The 22,416-nt window shown below is 41.2% G+C and overlaps 1 protein-coding gene across 1 annotated transcript; it reads right to left on the reverse strand.

Annotated features, from left to right (window-relative positions):
* Nucleotides 1–17,297: 17,297 nt before the first annotated feature.
* On the reverse strand, nucleotides 17,298–19,023 carry LOC307044636 (piggyBac transposable element-derived protein 3-like; the record flags this gene model as incomplete). The annotated part of the gene is made up of 2 exons (XM_079689947.1): nucleotides 19,009–19,023; nucleotides 17,298–18,847 (listed from the first exon to the last, which is right to left on the reverse strand). The coding sequence occupies exon 2, from the start codon at nucleotides 18,711–18,713 to the stop codon at nucleotides 17,298–17,300; it is 1,416 nt and encodes a 471-aa protein (XP_079546073.1). The 5' UTR covers nucleotides 18,714–18,847; nucleotides 19,009–19,023.
* Between the last annotated feature and the right edge of the window lie 3,393 nt (nucleotides 19,024–22,416).

The following is a 22,416-nucleotide window of genomic DNA, read 5'->3' on the forward strand; positions in this document are numbered from 1 at the left end:
TTATTCATTGCCATCGGGATGTTAAGAGCATTCCATGGAATATAACAAAGTGTTTCTGAAGTGAATTACCTACCCTACCTTTAACCATACCTCTCCAATTTTATGCATATATACATGTATGTTCTTGTTGATATAGCCTTTTTTTTTTCTTCCTTCAGCTCTGCTCTAAATATTCTACTTTGCTACTTTGGTCATTTTGTTGGGGAAATATTTTCCAAGGTCCATAACTTTGACCCAGTTTATCCAGGGTTGCCAACTCTCACGCATCTGGCGTGTGACACACGCTTTCACTCTCAATCTCACGCTCTCACGCTGCCCAAACTATTTTCACGCCAAAAACAAGAATACCGAAGACTAAAACGGTTTTGAAAACTTTTGTCACGTAGTGATCGTCTTCTCAATAGAACGTCTTTCATAATGCCTTCTGGCCAATCAGAATCAAGATAACGGCGTGGTGTTGTTGCAGGAAGTCCCGACGGAGAATACTTTTGCTGTAGTACATCTCTACTATATACATCGATACAACATTACGTGTTCGTGTAGTAATAGATTTATTTATTTTCTTCTCAAGAGAGTACCAGAATGTGTATTTTATGTTAGTATTTCAAAAAATCTCCTGGGGGAGAATCCCCCCAGACCCCCTGCAGGGGTTGGGTTTTCAGCATGTCAACTCTTTCACCTGTGGGGAAATTGCAGGATTGGCTCCAGGTCGCCCTTTTTATTTACTACAAGACAAATGTGCCTTTTTATTTCATACAGTTCAATTTGGATTGAGACAGGCAAATAATCTAAACCTCACGCGTGGCGTTTCACTGTCAAGGGGAGCGTGTATGTAATTACATTGCAAATACTGATTTGAGCCCCACCACTGTATGGGTTAGCCCTACCACAGATTACCCAACAAAAATACTCTGGAGCCGCAACTGCCGACCCGTATTGCGCATGCGCAGATCTAAGATCCAGTAGAAATTATAAAAAAGTTAAAGTCTGCTGCTTATTGTTCTACAGTACTTGGCCAAAATAGAGTTAAAGAGTATATGAGAGTGAGAGTGTGTTAATTAATATATTTGGCAGTTTGGAGTAAGTCTGTAGATTTTTGTGTGTGTGTGTGTTTCATGTATAACCTCTCACGATAATTAATTTTATTGGAAATTATTGCGATAAACGATAATATTGTCGGCACCGTTGTATGACCATTTTAGACCACTGACATAATGCTAATATATAATAATAATTCAAGTACATCCTTTCAAACTGCTAGCCACATCCTCATGTAAATGGCAATTTATCGAGTTCATTTTTATTTATCGTACGATAAGTCAATTAATTGCTTATCGCGACAGGCACACAATAAAACAGTGGAAAAAAACATGTGTTTGACTTTCATTAGTGAATGAAACTGTTTGCCCTTTATAGTCTGTGTCCAATATTGTGTATTTGTATATATTGTATATCCTATATATATGCTAAGGTCCCGCTGCTGACACGATAGCAGTCATTTCGTGCGCATATGTGTAATTAAACCCATGATATCAAAATCTCACTCCAGCCAGGTACCCAAAGTTGGCAACCCTGGTTTATCGGTTCAGGGGTCGGCAACCTTTTTGATATGAAGTGCCATTTTAAAAAATAATTGTTATCAGCGTGCCAACAATCGAGAATTATCAACTGGGGGGGGGGGGGGTTGAGGAGCTTGACGCTCGTCAACTATCAGCAGGAGAGCGGGGGAGCCTCGCTGCAGGGAAGCAGTGTGTGTGGACCTGTCAGCGCAACTCACATGATGCCGAATTTAACAAACACATTTAAATAATTTGTTTAAACGGCATAATAATAAGGACGATCGTCCGTTCTGTGATTCTCCAGAGGACACATGCTATGATATTAGGGTCATGCAGAGTGAGATGAGATCACTGTCCCTTTAAGAGAGAGAGAGAGAGAGGGGTGTGGCTTGTGCATGTGTGTTTGTGGATGGTAGAGCGACAGTGAGAGAACCTATGGAGAGAACGTGTGTATGTTTCTGGAAGTGAAACGAGGAAGCAGAAAAACAGAGGTCTGTGATGTATTTTGTGAAACAGAAGAACAGCTAAATAAATGCAACGGCCTCCCAAGAAGAGCTCGCCTCTCTCTAAAGTGGGTTATTGAACCTGAAGCTTGTTGCTTCTGCCCTCCTCGACTACGGTCTGGGAGCCGACAGGAAAGTTCAACACACAGATGGCCAGTCCGCCCCTTTGTAGCATATTATGTCGATGAGAGATGAGCAGATCGCCACTGGGCTTTCAACTAAATACACAGCCACGCAAAAACTGCGGCATTTGTACAGCTCCTTAAGGGTACTGCAATTAGTGAAGTGCTTTCCTCCGTGGTGAAACGATCAGCACTGCACCACGGAGGAAAGCGGCAGAATGTCACCTGGAGATAAAGAGAGCGGGGCTGCGTTGCGTGCATGGCTTCCTTCTGCAGATAACGGGGAGACGCGCTCTGGCGGCGGTCTCGTTCAGGATCCGAAAATACAATTTAAATATTTTTGCACACTTACTCCACTTATACCTAATGTGCCACTGGTTACGGTGCCGCGTGCCAATGCTGGCACGCGTGCCAGGGGTTGCCGACCCCTGGTTCAAACTGTCCTGACTGAGCACACGCACCTGTAACCTTGGCTGCTGTGCTCTCAGTGTTCTTTCTCCCTGTTCCTGCCTGTTGGCCTCAGCTGATAGAAGTGTTATGATTCTATCTTGTTATGCAGCATGTTGATTATTCTCTCTGAACTAGCTAAATACATGGGTCTGGGGTAGAGTTCTTCAGAATTGACGTGGCAACTCTCTCGTGCAGTCAGACCGTGACTGCTGTGACTTGTGATGTGAACTCTCCGGCCGAAGCTCCTAAATAAACCATCATTGTTTGCCATCAAAGCTCCTGCTCTTCCCGTGTCTCCTTCATGAGTCGGTGGCTCCCACTGGATTGCTACACAGAAGTTTCCCCCACACGTTTTTCTCAACTTTTCTTATGTATTTCTAAAAACAATTCACGTGCGCTTACTTTTAGTTTCATCAAAGTTGCATAATTTTCTTTCAACCTGTATGGTTCTCTGAGCTTATTTTCTTTCCCTTTCTTGCAAGTCACAGTGCTCCCTATCAACTTGGTGTTATAATAGCCAGTAGAAAAAATGGCCCAAACTACAAAAATAACACCCAACTTAAATAAAACGCAATGGTCAAAGTCAATGGTGTCATAAAATGAGAGCCAGAATCATCCCTCGTCCAGAACTGTCAGAATCGGTTAGAGGCCCCTAACTCTGTCCCAAGGCTGCATCACCAGATCACTTCCTGTCCGAGCTTGCAACAGGAAATCAATGGAGGCACACAAGCAATCATCAACCAAGGCAACCATCTGCTTGTCTACCACAGCTGAGTGTGTTTTGGTCTATTCAGGAGCTCTGAGAAACATTCTCCGAGATGCAAACGACATACCCTCTGTCTCCTCCGCTCATGTCAAACATTTTGGTCCGAGCTGCCGACCCACCAGAGATCCCAGTGATGTAGTATTGATTCATAGCCAAGGTAGTTTTTATTGACACATCAGGCTCTGCATATCAAGTAAGACATCAGAGGCTGGTTATTTTTCTCTCACCTCTCTGTTTCGTGTCAGTCTCCTAGTTCTCCACAAGATCTCACTTTGAACACTTTGAATCCAAAGCACCACAGGCGAAATTGAGGCACATCTTGGTAAAAGGTCAAAGGTCGGCCTTCATTTAAGACTTCACTGAAGCAATTTGCCTCATGGTCCTGGAGCGATAAATACCCAGCAAGTCTACGGTGTGTTCATGCAGAAAAATAACTGATTAAACCAAAAGCGAACGCATGCCTTTACCCTTGAGACTCCGCAAAGACCAGGAATTTACACCTGCGTCTATTTAAACAAAATCCAACCTTCACCATAAATAAATCTCGACACAATGGGGGGATGGGACTTAAATTAATTCATTAAATTGATTCATAAATGTATTTTTTTATTCGAAAGGGGGGGTTAAGTTATGGGGAGTTGGAATTTTCCATTTCCACAACGATTACTGTAGCTGACTACATTATCCCCTAATAGAGGTTGTTTTTGAGTTCTGCGGATGAAAGTCTTGTCCTTACATGCATGCATCAAATTACTGTAAATATTTATGTCCCCCTCTCCTGAATCGGAAGAGAGGAAAATGAGGCGGGAGAGGAGCCCCGTAAATGGAGCACTATTTGGATTTTTGCAGTCTTTGGATAATGCTCCATTAATCTCACCTCTCATGTGTGTTTCCCATCACAAAGCATGCTGTCTTGATTCTCATGAGAGAATCAGATAGTTAATCTTTACGGGTTAGAGGAGATCCATATGGAAAATAGTCTGGCAGGCTCAGCCTGACTTGTCCTGACAGGCAGATTTGAAAGACATTTTAACTTAACGCCCGCCTCACACTCTCCTGTGGTTTATGCTGTGTAGCCTACTGTTTATTTGTTTAGTAGGCCAACATCGCTTTCTGGACGCTTGTCCCCTTTGGTGTGTGACTCGAGCCATAATGTTTGGATTTTGAGTCTCACTTTGGTGTGGTTTTTGGAGGGGCCCACAATTTGAACAACAATGCCACTGAAAAAACAATACAGCTATAGGGATTCAGTTACATAAAATTAAAGAAAAAACAACGAGCAACTGGTGGCGACCAATGAATGTTTTACACAAGATGTGTTCCCTCTTTCCATAATGTTCTCCTGTTTGCTCACTGTTTCAGGTTTTTATTAGCATTAGGCAGCACTGTGGGGTAGCACCAGCTTTGGCAAGAAGCCGTGGAGTTACCATGGGGTGCTAACCAGCTTGTCAGATGGTCTGCGCTCTGCAGGAGGTAAAGAGTACAGTTTCTTGTATAAACCATCGCTGCGCCACAGACTCACAAATACACAAATGCATGCCATAGTCTATAAACACACACATCTCTCTCGCACAGACATACACAGTCTCTGTGTCTCTTTTCCTAGTTGGGGGTAGATGTCATAAGTGCTCTGCTTACCAAAGGAAATCACTGAAATATTTATGTTTGCTAGCACCATTATTATTACATGGGATCTTTTAAACAAGAGAAAATGGTGGTAATGAATAAGACTCACACATTCCACAAATCCAGTGTTTCCCCCCCCCCCCCCCCCCGCTCAGCCCTCATCTGAAAAACAATGAGACATTGTCGCTGGAGAGAAGAAATCCTTATTCAACAGGCTGCTGAATTTCCCCCCTTTCCCTCTCATGTCTCTCCTCCACTCTCACCATCTTTCTCTCTGCACTCACTTTTTCCTTATTTGTCGTGTTATTTATATGAGCTCACTCCACTCACGCTGGGCAGCTTCAGAATGGAAGGTTCCCCTGGGGAGGCACGGGCAGCAGGTTGAGGAAGGTGTGTGTAAGTTTGTGTGAAAGCGAGTGTGTGACCCACTGGCCACCCCTGCACAGAGGGCCCTTTGTGCACGTCCCCAGTTTATAACACCTCCACTCTTCTCCACTCCGCTCTCCTTTTACCACATTCCCTTTTTCTGCAGCCACTGCCAATCCTGCCCACTGACACTTTCATGTACACACTTTCATGTACACACACACACACACACACACACACACACACACACACACACACACACACACACACACACACACACACACACACACACACACACACACACACACACACACACACACACACACACACACACACACACACACACACGTATAAACACACATCAAACTGCTGCCCTGTTTTGATTGTACGCAGGGATCGCTCATTCTTTCCAGGGAGGGAAGCGTGTCGTGAACTCTGCGGCTCTAGGCCCAGGGCTCTGGCAACGGCCGCCTGTTGATGCAGCCGCAAATTCAAACCGGGTCCCCCCTCGGTCTGGAACATCCTGCTGCTGTGTCTCTTACTTGGATGGGAATAGCACCCAGATGTTCGTAAGTATTTTAATACTTTAGTGTACTTGCAATCATGGTATCGATTTTCTCCATTTCCCAGCATCCATATCAAAGGTAACCTAAATGCACCTTCAGGCCCCCACCAATCATCACTCCCTGTCTTTCCTGCTACTACTTTCATACTTCTGTTCCTCATTTGCACTTCAACTCAATGCAGAGATTCTTGTGTGGTGTGAAATGATGATGTTGCCATGGGGGTTTGCACCATTGAAATATCACGTTACTGTATGAAATGATTATAGTGTCTATTTCTCTGTCTCAGGCCCCAGGACAATGCAGCAATGTTTGTGTAGTGGCCACACACAGTCTTTTAAAATTATGATTTACTTTGGCCCGAACAGAATTTTTCGGAGTCTTTCGGACCATACATATGCTTCTAAGCATCGTAATTTCCATGCCTTTCCTATAAGTGATGTGCCAGCAGAAGGTCAGCAGGCCTAAAAACATTGATGGTTAAACATATTTGAAAGCGGTATGCAGCTTTCTTAATACCTCTGTGCCTCTACAGTAACTGCTTTGCATTTCGCAGATACAAGGTTACAGGAGAATCTACAGCAATGTACAGCCTGTAATGCAATACATGTACAGTATATACTTTTTTCACATTAACACAATATTCAGCACATTGGTTTAAATTGACCCTTTTCAATCAAAGTGTATGTCCTCACACATTAACTGTTGCTGTTTCTGCAACACTAAAACACAGTACACTGTATTTTTCAGTGAACAAGGTGAACTGCGACAAGTTCAGCTCAGAAAATGCTTGCGGTATTGAAGTAAGAAAAACTGTCAATTGTTTTCCAAACTAAGGTCTCTCGAAGTACATTTAATTTCATTTGAATTTTGAGTTTACAATTTAAATACAAATTAAAAATTAACACATGGGGCCATATGTGCTACTCTGTTTGGATTTCCCATAATGTTCATAAACAATAATTAAGAAAAATCACTTCACCTCGCTTGAACATCCATTACAAAGTGAGCATACAGAGAAGCATCATCTTGCTTGCGTAGGAGTTTCAGCTCATTCTTTAAATGTCGAATCCATAACTTCACTGTTTTGGTCCCCCTTACTGCTATCGTAGTGTGATTCATTTAAATTGGTCCGTGCGCAAAGCATTGTGGGGATTTTAAGACCGCGGAGTCTACGCATGTGCAGCCTCGAAATTTCCCGCAACGAAGTACGCCGGCCTCGGTAGAATTCCAAGTATCCTGGACATTGGAACAGTCCTTCGGCGGGACTCGATGACGTAGTATCCTTGAAATAGTGGCTCTGGAGCAGCTTTCCTCGACATTGAGAAACACCCACAGACTGACTAGTGAAGAAAATATGGCCATTTATTTCTTTGTCATTAAAGAAGCACTGAGTATGCCCACACAGGTTGAGTGAATAAGCCAATTAAAAGCTGGCAAAGAGCTTCAGTGATGTTCAGGGGCTTTGGTCCAGGCTAAGGATGTATGTATTCATTTGAATGGCACAATTTACAAATATTTGTTTAAAGGTCCCATGACATGGCCATTTCCACTGATCATAATTCCATTGTTGAGGTCTACTAGAATAGATTTACATTGTTCAATGTTCCAAACTCACATTGGTTTCTCATACAGCATCTCTGTATATGTGTATTCACTCTCTGTCCTAAAAGGCTTGTTGGAGCTCCTGCCCCCCTCCTGTGTGTGTGTGTGTGTGTGTGTGTGTGCGAGAGGACTGAGGAGCTCCACAGATTGGACCAATTGGTCCATTTGGTCGTTGTTACGTCACTTAGACCAGGAAGAAAAAAATGGAAAAAGAAAAATCTCCTACGAGGCGTTCTGGGGCAGCATAGACAGGTCTTTTCTTTGTTAGAGTTTTACTAGCTACAGGTTGTACTTTGAGCGTTTGTGACTTTGCAGACCGTTTACATGCAGAAAAAGCTACATAACACACAAGGGGACGGGTAATAACCGGAAAAGCATGTCATGGGACCTTTAAGAATGCAAAAAAACATAACAATATGTCTTAATAATGGTTACTCAGAAAAATCAGATAATGTAGGTTTAAGTTACTATTTTTTTTTTTTTTTGGGCAACATATGTTTTTGACAGTCAGTAAATGTTCTGAAGGGCAACAACATCTGGTAGTTTATGGGTAAATCCCCTTGTACACTAGTCCCTTTCATCAGTGCGATAAGAACAGATCTTGCAAACATTCCTTGAAAATGAACAGATTTATATTTTCTCCATATGAAAGTACTCTGTGCCCCTTCCACTTTTGATAAACACAGATTCAATTTCACCACAGAATCCATATTTATATGATTTTCTGTTCCTCTGAATGTCAGCACGCATCTAAACTTTCAATATATTTTCAACAGCCGACTGGCAAATGTTTTCATTTTGAAACAACATTCTGTGGGATATGAAAGGAATGTTGACGCGAAAAGAAGGAGAGAAGCAAAAAGATTTATGAAGCTCCCCCTAAAAGTCAATATGGGCTTCAAGTTTCTTCAATGGCGCTGCATAGATTTATGTTTAATAAGCTTCAGGTGTTGGTTGGCCTGGGTTTGGGCACACACACACACACACACACACACACACACACACACACACACACACACACACACACACACACACACACACACACACACACACACACACACACACACACAGACACACACACACACACACACACACACACACACACACGCATCCTGCTCTCAGAGTATTTTTGCTGTCACAGTCCTAACCAACGCTTCAATCTGCACGGCTGCCTTGCATCTGGGAAAACAGAGCTACCTTTGTGCCCACCTCTCAAATGTTTTCATGTGGCCGTCCGCAGCGCCCGTATGACAACACACAGCCTGTCAGGGGGTCGGGGGGTGGTGGCGGGGGGGCAGAGACAAATGGTAAAAGCTAATATACGACTAATAAGCAAAGAAGGAGAGGAATGTGCAGGAGAGGTCAGAGGGAAGATTGACAGCATATTAACCCCCCTCTATCTTGTATGCTTTCTGCTATATGTATGAGTGACAGGCACTTTGCACAGTAAGGGAGCGTCTAACAAAAGTCAGTGTGTGTAGAAGGTGTGCCCCCCTCCACCATCTTTACCCTATAGCGGAGCATCATGAGGGGTGTAATGGTGGAGGACTCAACAAAGTTGTATTTTAACCTACTCCCTCTCCTCCTTAGCCCACATCTGTCTATTCTTGCCCTCAGACCCCCCCTCACCTACACACACGCGCCCCTCTACTCTTTCCCAAGCCGCTGATAGCTGTCTTTCATAAACCCATTGTAAATCATCACAGCAAGCATTTCTCCTGACACCTGAAAGAGTCTCGAAAAGACGGACCAAAAATGCATGTGAGGCACTTCTGAGTGTGCATGAATCTGAAATGGAAACATATGAAATTCAATAGTGCAGAATGTGCTCGCCTATGGCTTTGTAGTCTTCCACCCTCCCTGCTTCTCTCACTTTTAATTTCCAGACATACACCGTGAGAAGACCCAGCTGATACTATATAGAAATCTTTTTACCTGAGGCGTGTCCCTCATTCTCTTCTTAAATCTCACATTCTTACCTTTTGTCTTTCTGTAAGGGTAAACATTATTTTAATTAAAGCCATTGTGAGGCCTGAACGGGGCCACCCACAGCAAACATGTCATTAAGTTTGCTAGGCCGAAAATTAGACAAATTAAAAGTAGTCTCTATGGAAAGAGACTAAATTCAGGTAAATAGAACAAAACAACTTAATTGCATCTTGAGGTTGCAGTACCTTCTCTTTTGTTCTGTATTCTGATACACAAAGATCTATTGTGTTTACTCCAAGCACAGAAAAAGTAATACACCGAGCTAGAATATAGATTTTCAAGGCCACGTGTTTTCGTGGACAGGAAAACTGGTGTGTGGTGTTCATTGGCTTTCTTGGTATTGTTTAACAGGTGGGTTGGGAAGTCATAATTGCAGGTATTTGTACACAAGGTCAACGAAAAGACGGAAAAGAATAGCCTGTTGATTTGATTGGTTCATCCTGTGGTGGTGTCATTGTGTTTTGTTTAAAATGGCACAAGTGGCTCTTATTCAGCAGACACACGCTGGAGGGCCCCTGCCTTTCTCCTCAGAACAATGTCCCACAATTCCCTGGGCAGTTCTCAGGTGGATCGCCTTACCCCTCCTGCCTCGGTGGCTCACCTGAGGACCGGCCCAGCAGCTTAAACCTGCTCCAGTCACACAGAGAGGGCTACTGTTACTGCATGGATACATGTTCACAAACACAAGCAAAGACACATTTAACAAAACACCTGAGAGTGACTTCACCCTGCCCGTAAAATGGGGTTTAAGCTGCTATAACAACTGGAAAATCCCCCGTTCTTAGATGCATGCATACACAGGCTGGCAATTACGATACATTAGCAGAATACTTTCAAGTATTGAAGCGGTGCATTCAACTGTGCAGAGGGAGAACTGTACACTGTCACCTAAGTCGCTGCTGTTGAGATGCTTTTCACTCTACAAGCCAATCACATGCTTTTTCTCCCGGCTAACTGTCCACGTGCTCACCAAGCTGAACTCTCGGATTCCTGGAGAAGATGGAAACATAACGCTTTCCCAAGACAACGGGGCAACCCAACACTACACACCTCACACATACACTTGTTATTAAGTTACGGAACTGGTTTCTACAGTACAAACAAACACCTCTATGGATATGCACAAACACACACTGGGGCTCAGACATTGTGTTTTTCTTGACAATTAGCTCAGTATGTGGCCTTTTCACCCCCTGGCCTTGGAATATATTCAATACAAGAAGTGTTGCTTTTCATCTACCCAGTAAATGTTGCACTAATTATTTCTAAGTCAGACAGTCAGCATGCCCATTCAGGCACTTAGCCTTCCCCTCACCTTTGTTGGTTTAACATCAGGACCAGGAATGAAGCGTGGACTTGTAGCCTACCCCGCACACATTATAAACATAATTGTCAGGGGATTTTATCAGGCTGGTTTCTCTATTCTGGCCTGTTTCCCTGCAGGTCTTTACAGCTCAGAGGTGTCTTCCTCGTGTACAGACACAGATAATTATCCACAGATCCACACCAGCTGAACTGTCAGAGTCTCTGCCAGCCGGGATTTACTGCTCACTCTGGATCCAGGAACAGAGATGTATAGAGCTGAGAGGAATAAAAGAAAAACGTGTTTCACTGTGGAGGATTGGAGTCTTTCTTAAGCACATGATCAAATGTATTCTGGCAAAATAATGTATATAATAATGTATATATTTTATGGTCCTATTTTACAGTTGTTATTTTTTTTATTGTACCCTTCCTATGTTGTTTTTTCTAAATGTGATAAACTGCTTAATGTCATGAAACAAAAATGATAGCAGATTACTGCTTTAGAAACAATAAGTGACACACCTTTTGAATACCAATCAGAACTTTCGTCATTGCCGTTGGCAGAATTTGGAGGAATAAAAAGTCAAGAGAGAGCAAAATAATTCTAAATATTCTAAATAATGTGTTTTTATTTTTGGAAAGCTTGTTCCTGCAGCTCTTCTTGATTAGATTTCATTTCAAACCTTTATTTAATCAGATTGGTCCCTTGAGATCATAGATCTCTTTTTCAAGGGAGACCTGCAGCATATAGGTTCCACATGAAACATAAAACAATAAAGGACATCATACATTATATTTACAGGATACATTTACATAGTTATAGAAATTAACAAATGTCCATAGTATCAACGGGCATTTCATTTAGCCTAGCTTTAAAAACATGCAGAGGAATGAGATTGTTCTGTTTCAATTCTTGCTGAAGATTGTTCCAAGCAAGTGGAGCTGCGCACATAAAAGCTGTCTTACCTAACTCAGTCCTTGCTCTTGGCACATCTAACAATACTACATCATGCGATCTCAGACAATAGCTGCTTGCAACTCTCTGTGTTATCAGAGTGTAGATATAATACGGGAGTTTACCCAACAAAGCTTTATAAATAAACGTGTACCAATGACTGAGCCTCTTTACAGTAAGTGATGGCAAACCTGCCTTGGCATATAGGGTACAGTGATGTGTAAGTGCTTTACAATTTGTGACAAATCTCAGTGCGCTGTGATAGGCGGCATCTAACTTGTTCAGGCAATAGGAAGGTGCATATATATATACAACAAATCATCATAGTCCAGCACAGGTAAAAAGGTCACAGTGACTAGCCTTTTCCTGGCCTCAAGCGAGAAACAGGACTTGTTTCTGAAAAAGAAACCTAGTCTAACCTTCAGCTTTTTAAGCAGGTTATTGACATGAAGTTTAAAAGTAAGACAATCATCAAGCCAGATACCAAGGTATTTATAACAGGTAACCACTTCAAGTACTTGTCCTTGCATAGTAACAATATCTAAAACAGGCTCTGGTGTCTTTTTAGCTTTTGAAAATAGCATTACCTTAGTTTTATCAACATTTAAAATAAGCTTAAGCTCAGCGAGCTGAGTCTGAATAATGTTAAAACAGCCTGTAATTTAACACCAGCCTCCTTAATGGAGGGACCTGCACAGTACATAATGGTATCGTCCGCATAAAAATGTAAAGTAGCTTCATTCACATTTCCACCTAAACTGTTGATATATATGGAGAATAAAAGTGGACCTAAAACAGAACCTTGAGGAACACCATTAGCAATGTTTAACCACTCAGAAGACAGCCCATCAAAGTGAACACATTGGGACCTTTCAGAGAGGTAGTTCACAAACCACCCCACTGCATGGCTGGATATGCCAATACTGAGTAGCCTCTGCTTTAAGATGCGATGATCAACGGTATCAAACGCTTTGGAAAGGTCAATAAATAGAGCTGCACAACTCTGCTTATTATCTAAAATACTCGTAATGTCAATCACCACTTTCATTGTCGCAGTGATGGCGCTATGTTGCTTTCTGAAGCCTGACTGATGTTTAGACAGGATGTCATTTTTACATAAAAACTCCTTTACCTGTTCACTCATAGGCGTTCGAGCACCTTCGCCAGAACTGACAATTTAGAGATTGGCCTATAGTTATTTAAAATTGTTGCCTCCCCTCCTTTTAGTAAAGGCAAGACATAAGCTGACTTCCATACTTTTGGAATTGCATTTGTGTTAAGGGAGAGGTTAAAAAGAGTAGTGAGAGGAAGAGCAATAAAATCTGCAGCTATCTTTAAAAAGAAAGGTTCTACGTTGTCCGGGCCAGCCGGTTTCTTAGGATCTAACTTGGTTAATGCTTCATGAACAACATTAACAGTAAAAGGAGTAAAACTGAAAGGGTTTTCCAGATCACATTGTTCAGAGTCACGGATTGGGGTGTTTACAGAAGCAGAGTTAGAAACAGAATCAAACAGAACCACCGGACACAAAATGCTTATTAAAGCAATTTAACATGGTGGCCCTGTCCGATATAGTGCCAGATGCTGTGGTAAGGCAAGGAGGTAGCTCATTACGGATCTCACCGGTGGATATCGATTTGATGGATTTCCAAAATTTGCTAGGATTATTTAGGTTTTCTGTGGTTACTGACAAATAGTACTTCGACTTAGCACTTTTGACATGTGAAGTGAAGCTATTTCTTAGCTGCCTAAAACGCAGCCATTCTACCTCTGAGCCTGATTTCCTAGCCTTTGCCCAGGCCTTGTTTCTCTCATGTAGTAGACTAGATAATTCAGCAGAAAACCAAGGATTGTCTCGTCCCTTTACTCTAAATTTACGCAGGGGTGCATGTCTATCAAAGATCTCCATAAAACCAAGATAAAAATAAGACCATGCAGTTTCTACATCAGCACACAGATCGATTTTTCCCCAATCAAAACCAAACAGATCATGTACAAAACCCTGCTCCACAAAATGTTTTATGTCTCTCTTAATAATAATACGAGGTTTAACCTTTTGGACCTTAGTGTTCCTAATTGTGGCTACAGCACAGTGGTCACTCACATCATTCGCAAATACTCCCACAGATGAGTATTTATAGGGAACATTAGTTAGAATGAGATCAATTAGGGAGGATTTATTAGGGGACTTAATGTTAGGGCGAGTAGGACTGTCAACAATCTGAGTAACATTTAAAGAGATAAAAAGGTTTTTAAAATCCTCTGATACTGCAGTTAACCAGTCCCAGTTAAAATCTCCAAGTAGCACTATTTCCTTGTAGTCTAGCTGCGATAAAAGATTTGCTAGCGAAGACAAGGAGTCCTGTACAGCTGAGGGGGGTCTGTAACAGCCCACCACCATGACCTGTTGACCCTTTGCCACTTCTATATTTAAGGCTAAACATTTGAATTGCTTACTGATAGATTTGGAAACTAATGTGGATACACTGAACTTATTCTTAACATAAATGCCAACGCCACCACCTTTATTAGGCCGTTCGGAACGATACATATTATAACCATTTAAGGCAATGTCAGAGGCCAAAATAGATTTATTTTAGCCATGTTTCTGATAAAACAATGACGTCAGCGTCAGTCAAGCTCGCCCAAATGCGGACAAAATCTAGTTTACATAACATACTGCGCACATTCAAATGGATGAAACCCAACCCAGACCTAGCTTTAAAATCAGCAGGAGTAGCGATCTGACTACCACTACTGGGCGGACCAGGGTTAGGTTGTACATTTCCTGACAGTAATAGCAACAACAAAAAAACAGGCATCTTTTCCTCTTAATCGACACACATACGTTGTCATCTACTTTAGAAACACCGGAAAAGTCTGCAAGAGTGTGATTTCAGCTTAAGAAGCAGTCCTGAAGAACCATCATCGCAGAAAAACAAAAAAGACAAACATATTTTGTCGAGCAGATTGTCTGTGACAAGGCAACCGGTAATTGTTTGTGCAACACATCCGAACCTTTGCAGGGGATGCCCACTGCGGGTGGCAGAACAGACCTGAATCCAGTAGACTTCTCAGAATGACTAGAGATCTTCTCTTAGTCCAAAACAGTTAACAGGCACAGCAGAATCCCGATATGGGCCATTTTCCCAGACCAGCACACAGTATCCGCGATGTTCCTGGAGCAAATCAACAGGTAACCACTTCAAGATTAGTACCACTCTAATATATGAAGCTACAGCCAGGTAAGCTATACCTTAGCTTAGCATAAAGAGCCAGAGTTGAAAAAAGGGCAGACAACCTCTATTTATTTACCTATAATAAAATGTTACACTTATGTTCTTACCTAGATTAAACAGGTGCAATATAACTATTGAGCTTTATTTATTTACTGTATATTTGGACGATAGCCACGATTATTGTTTTTATTTTAAATCGTATAATGTCTGACTTTTTTTGCCGTCCGTGAGGAAAATAAATGGGGCTCAGAGCCTCAGAATACTGAAATCTGTCTTTTTTCAATCTTTTTCTCCTCCTAATTTGTTATTATTTTCTAAATAACACACTGTTATTTACTAAACAATAACACACAATTATCCTTGTTTTTATTTATTTGTTTAATTCTATAATAGCTTTTTTGCCGTCCGTCAGGAAATGAATTTCAAAATAAAGTCACCGGAAACAGACGTAGGCGATACACACCCGCTGAACTGATTACCCAAAATCCTCAGCTATGGTTGAAGCTCGGTGATTTGGATGTTTTAGCCGCAATGCACCAGATATGGTGTTAATGCGATATGAAATAACTATCAACAGAATTGCGGGTGAAAACAATAATTCTGGTCTCGAAGTTTGCATAGTAATATGCAGTACTCATCAACTAAAACCATCAGTTTACCCTTGTTAACTACCCAACATTGATTGGTTAAAATTGTGTTTTCCCCCTTCAATTCGGAGAAACAAATAGTTTTTTCGGAGTTTAGATTTGCCGAAGACACTACACTACCCATAATCCTCAGCTATCGTTTGGGACTACAGTCCCCTTGCTTGACAAACCCTGTGATTAATCTTCAAGCTCTGTGATTGGATGTTGGAGTGGCAGTGTGCCAACGTTACGCTGAGCGTCAAACAGCTCTATGAAATGGAATGTAACCATGGCAGACTATCCACAACTGGACTCGAACGAGTCCAGCCCCGCCCACATTTATTTTAGATACTTTGCAGATTCTGATTAATGATGTGAAATATAAACAACCCTTAAATCAGACTTTAGTTACACCTGAGTAAAATTCAGGGAAGGTGATTGTCAAGTGCCAATAATAAGGTGAGATATTTGATAGTTGGTGCTTGAAAAGACTAAACATTTATCTGCAGATCCCTATAAAGTATATTCATTACTCGTTATTCTCTACTAATAGTTAATTAAATAAAGAATGTATATAATGGCTATTTTGCACATCCCTTTCAAGATTTCTAGATTTTCTAAGGTTTATTGACATATCATATACACAACTACGGTTTAGTTACTCAACAGTGCATTACAAGACTTCTATCAATATGTGTGTATACCTCCACCATTAAACTGTCATATTCTGCACATTTCTTATACTATCTACCAGCGACGTGCGGTCAGGGGAGGCAGGGGAGGCAGAGCCTCCCCTGTCATACTTTAATGTAACGGGAAAAACAACTAAAGAAAAACTAAATAGTAATAATAATAAAATGTCTCCACTGATCTGTGTTGTAAATGTGCTTTATGTATGATTCTAATCGCTTTTTAACCTCCTAAGGCCCAAGCTGTTTTTTTACATGCATTTTTTATTTCTCTTTGCTATTTGGGCTTATTGGACCCTAATTAGAATAAAAACTAAGAATCATCTTTTGATATGATGTACTTTTAGAGAAAAAAGAATCCACATATGTGGATTCTTGGTCCGAATTTCCATAAAACCCAATTAAGTCACCATTGAGTAATAGAATGAAAAACTCTTTATTTCCACCTTGAACACAGCAGTGTTTTTCCTGACTGCTTTTGCATGTATTAATAACACATACACACATATTTTTGAACATGTTTTGAATATCAGAGTAAAAACAACATGGAAACATTGCACTTTTGCCCCTTTGGACAGTTAAAACTAATGCATGGATCATTTGAAAAGCTGCAACAGTGCAAACAGTAATTGCAGGATGACATTGTATGCCTGTAACAAAATATAAAACATTCAAATCATTTTTTAAATTGTCACGTTACGTACACGGTACGTACAACAAATGACGGAACGTCATAGTGAAAAAAAATAAAAATAAATGTTGCCCCTTTTTGACAGTCACAGTATGGCTCATGTGAAATGTTGCATTCGTAATGTAAAAAATAGGATATGTGAAAGGGTGGGAACATTGAGGACAGAAGGACCCGGCCTGCTTACGGAGGACCAGGGGTCACCTGATGACCTTCACAGAATCTCTGCCATCACACTGCCATCACCTATGTGTGAAAGGCTAAGTAACAATTGCGTTCGGTTTGCATGCACAAGAACACTTTGCAGGTCACACAGCGCACTCGGGTTCTTCCAGTGCAGCCTGGTTGTCTGCAGCGCATGGCATTCTTCAGGCCCATCATCTCTGGGAGGTGGGCATTAGCCCTCCAACGGACCGAGACATGGGGCACCTCTGTCACATGACGTTTTACCCCTTGTTGTGCATCTTCTTCCTCTGATTGTTCCGATAGGTCAGCATCTGCACCGTGATACTGGGCCAAGAGGATCTTTGCCACTTCCATACGGAACTCAAGGAACTGGATGGGTTTTGTCTTTGGTCCAGCACATATTGCATGGTCTTTGCGGTAGAGTAGCCAGCTGTTGGCTAAAGCCAGATCCGTGAAGTGCATGACCATCCGCATTGTCCACTTCTTAGTACGGGTGCTCATGCGATAGTAACTGACCATTCTATCGATCAAGTCAACTCCACCCATCTTGGTATTGTACTCACGGACAATGCTTGGTCGCGAAACAGTGACATATTGTTTCAACCTCTTGTCCCAGCGCTGGCAGGTGTCCTCAGGCTGTGTACCATGAACAACAGACATCAGCAATACTGGCTTGTTGTCATACCACTTCACTACACACAGTTTTCCATCTTCAGCGGACACTTCTGATGAGGTTCCTCTTCCTGCGCTTTTCATGGCTTTGTCACTGGGTAACTTGTCGTTCGCTCCAGCGAGTCGGTTCTTCATTATTGTACCAGTTATGTACAGCTCCTTCTCCATCATTTGTTGCGCACCTTTGATGGTGGTGAAGAACCGGTCACAATACACTTTTGTGCCGCGTTTCAGGGTTTGACAAAGACGCTCGATGACTAAGCTTCCCAAGCCCAGGCCCTCGGGTTCTTCGACCTTCTCGATCAGTGATTGTGTACCTTGATAGAGCTCAAAGTCAAGCACAATGCCATCTGCTGTAGCACACACAAAGTTCTTAATGCCAACTGGGTTGAGCTTCATTGGCAGATATTGTCTGTACGGACAGGCTCCCGTGAAGGGTATCATTTGCTCATCAATAGATGTGCAATCAGGTCGATTCAGAGACTTGCAGCCTCGCAGAATCCGCTCCAGAAAAGGCCCCACCTTCCAGAATTTGTCAGACATCTTCAGATCTTCAGGCACATCATCATCAATTACCACTTTTATTGCTCCCCTCAGTTTGAAGAATCTGGCACGCGTGAATCTGTCAGTGATGGCAGTGATTTTAAAGGCTTTGGACCAATACATCCTAATGGTTGGGTATCGGATGCAGGACATTAAAATACAGGCACCAAAAAAGTGGTAGACCTCATCGACTGACATGTTGAGTGGGTCCCCACTCCTAGACAGTGACATGGCATTAGAACATTCTGAAATCAGTGTCATCAGATCTCTATCGATGTACTGGTCAAAATACTCTAGTGGGGTCCAGCCATGTCTGTCCAGATCGCTTTCGTCCTGATGCTGATACTCCGCAAGGTTTGGCGTCAATGGAGTAGCCTTCCAGCGTATTCCACGTCCTGCACAACCAGAATCAGAATAAAATAGTATTTAGTATGTATAGTATTTATTGCAGTAAGTTACATTTTATCTATGTAAGCAAAAAAACTTGAATCTGTGTGGACGTTTACATGAAATTTGAAGATTTACCCTCAAGGCATGCTAAAATAATAACAATTACCTTGTTTGGACTCTCCCTTTTAATTTTTTTTGGTTTGGCTTGGTCCTGGTGTTGGCTCCTCAGAGTCATCATCTGCACGATCAGTCTCAATCGGTACAGTTCGACATCGATGTCTGGGAGTGTGGGATGAACCTGTCCCTGTACTCTCTGTCCCTGTCAATGTAAATAAGCATTCTGCCTCCAATCCTTCACGTAGCCCTGAGGCCCTAACTACATAAAATAAACACAAATCTACTGGGTCTTGACTAACCATTATCTGCACCACGGCAACGTTTATGTCCTCTGCTTTGCTCTGTGGGCTCAGGAATGGGGTCCTCATTGTCACTACTGTCACCCTCATCCTCACTGCTGCTTTCCTCCTGTGGTGATGGTTGGTAATTTGTATCCAGGATGGGATCATCATTGTCAGATAGGTCTAAATCTGAGTTGTCTTCATCAATCAAGCCAAGTAGCTGCATAGCTTGGTGTAAAGAAAAACGCTCTGGAAATAAAAACAATGGATTTCAATGGTACTGTACAACGTTTTAATCCAACTAATTTATGTATGTATATATGTATTTAGTGATTGAATTGTTATGTATTACATTTAGACAATGTACAGCCTTTTAGCTGCACCAGATATACTTGTTTTCTCATTTTACATGTGTGCATGTTTACTAGTATATTAGCTGTTTCGACGAGCTTCAGTCCATAAGTACACAAACGTGTACTTCATGTTTAGCGACATGTTACGTTCTTATTTTTACACTTTTTTTTCCAAATTTGCTTGTCATGACAAATATCCAACGCTTATATAAATATCTAAATAAGAATAAGCCATGAAATAAGGCAGGACTTCTTACCTGATCGATGTTTGTGTCTGGAGTGGCCACTTGAATCATCCCTCGTATTTGCCGCCATCTTGAATTTTTACCATTGTATGTTATACTCTTCTGACACCACCAGATGGCAGTATAAGTGTCCACATATGTGGCTATAAGACCCCAATTCAGCAGTGTACACCATTGTGGACATAAGAGCTAAAAAAGTGCTGTCCACGCATGTGGCCACTAAGCCTTAGTCAAAATCAGCAAATTTGCCGAGCTCCGCTACAACTACGGGTAGCGATGAGAAGTGAGGCAGGGACGAGCTCTGCCTCTCGTAAGCCCATAGTAATTTGCTGGAGCGCGGGCACTAATTTAACACGGGCACTTATTTTGTGAGCGCGCTCAAGCCAGTTACTGTGGGGTGAGGTGAGGCACAGATGAGCTCTGCCTCACCTCAGAATGCGTCACCCCACAGAAACTGGCTGGAGCGTGGGCACTAAGCACATGCCTATTACCATCTCACTTTATGTCACCAATGTAATGTTTGTAGATCCCTTTATTACATTTATCCTCACCATCCATAGTCTCTAAATAACTTATTTTACGTATATGATATTTAGGCTCGCTGGTCTCATCATACAACGGCAATGAAAAAAGCACCAGGGGAGGCAGCCATAACCTCTGCCGCACTGAAGGGGGCGCACATGAGCCCACAGGTTCTTGTTGCTACTGTTATTCTACGCAGAGACGGTAGACACAAACAACAAGCTAGACTTTTCAAATTACAGGAAGATAAGGAGGACTTTTACAAAAAAGTAATAGAGATTGTTGTCCAGAAGGATAGCATGGACTTCATCTTCAATTCAAGGTAAGACCACAATTGTAATGAAAATGGGATCTTACTAAGAAAGAACAATCCAATATTTAGATGTTGGGTATCCTTTTGTTGAACGGTCTGTTTAAAATGAATTGAAGCATCAGACTAAAAAAGCTTTTGAAAATAGCCGAATATTTCCATTAAGGTCAAAATATAATATTTGTAAATCTGACTCTGAAAGAGTGAGTGCCTCACCAGCCATGAACCTCACCGCACGTCACTGCTATCTACATACATAAGAGTATAATTAATATGCATAATATCAGTTAAAATAAGTGCTTCAACATAGTTAACATTGCAGGAAAGCAATATATTAGACGTTAAGTACTTTGTCAGCTTAATATTTATCTGTACATACCCCCAAAGCTTTTTTCTTATTTAAAAGAAGACCTTAACCTAAAATATTCTTTAATGTTTGAATAAAGGTTAATTCGTTTTTCTGTTTTGCACATCCTCCTATTAATATCTTTGTACATCCGGCACTAAATTGTTTTATTGTAGAGATCACTTACAGTATCTTCTTGATATTTGATATTTGATATTTCTATCATTGACCTTCTACTTTCCCCCTATGAAAGTATGTATTCTTAATATTTTTTTCATCAAATATAACATATTAAAAAAATGATTCAATAACGTGCTTTAACCATTAGGCAGTGCGGGTTAAAAAACTGTCAAGTTTAAAGTGTTAACACAACAAATTATACTTTTTATTATTTGTGTAGGACACTTATGTATGTATAACATCTGAAGATGTGTAGTTTTATTCATGTTTTCACATAATTTTACAGGATATTGCTATATTATTTGACATGTTTTACTTCTACACATTAATATCTGATTTGTAAAATATCATAGACAGAAAGGTATATCTGTCAATTAACGGTAAGCTATTGAAATTCTGATTCCATGGATGTGTCTCCCATCACCCAAAACCCCTGACTATTCTCTCAACTCAGTATTTACACTCTTATATTCAAAGAAAATCACTAATATCTTTAATAACTACAAGTCCCTGTCTATCAGCCGTGCACTGTTACCTATCTACCAATAAGATCAAATATAAAAGTCAGCTGTTGATTCTGCAAGGATACGTATTGTGTAAAGAGAAATTGAAGATGTTGTTTAATTGCTATGTATCAATATATTGATATATTTGTGATCCACGTCACATACTCAGTTTCGGTGGCAGTTCTTCCAGTTTGTCTAGAAGTCTTCTAATCAGGGCTCTATAAATAAATAACTACGGCAGATGTGTAATATGTAATGCAGCCGAACCGTGTATTACAATGCCGTTATGTGATGACTTTCAAAGAGAAAAGCAAGTACACTCTGAATAAAGTATTTTATTTTTTTTAATGTTTTTGGATTTCATATCGCGTAAACACCATATCCCAACTTGCATTGCGGCTAAAACATCCAATCACCGAGCTTCAAGCTGAGGATCTTGGGTAATCAGTTCAGTGGGTGTGTATCTGTTTCCGATGACTTTATTTTGAAATGCAGTTCCTGACGGACGGCAAAAAAGCCCGATATTATAGAATTGAACAAATAAATAAAAAAAGAGGATAATTGTGTGTTATTGTTTAGTAAATAACAGTGTGTTATTTAGAAAAGAATAACAAATTAGAAGGAAAAAAAGATTTTAAAAATACAGATTTCAGTATTCTAAGGCTCTGAGCCCCATTTCTTTTCCTCACGGACGGCAAAAAAAGTCAGACATTA

This window comes from Notothenia rossii (genome assembly GCF_949606895.1).
Source record: "Notothenia rossii genome assembly, chromosome: 6".
In the NCBI taxonomy this organism is placed as follows: Eukaryota; Metazoa; Chordata; class Actinopteri; order Perciformes; family Nototheniidae; genus Notothenia; species Notothenia rossii.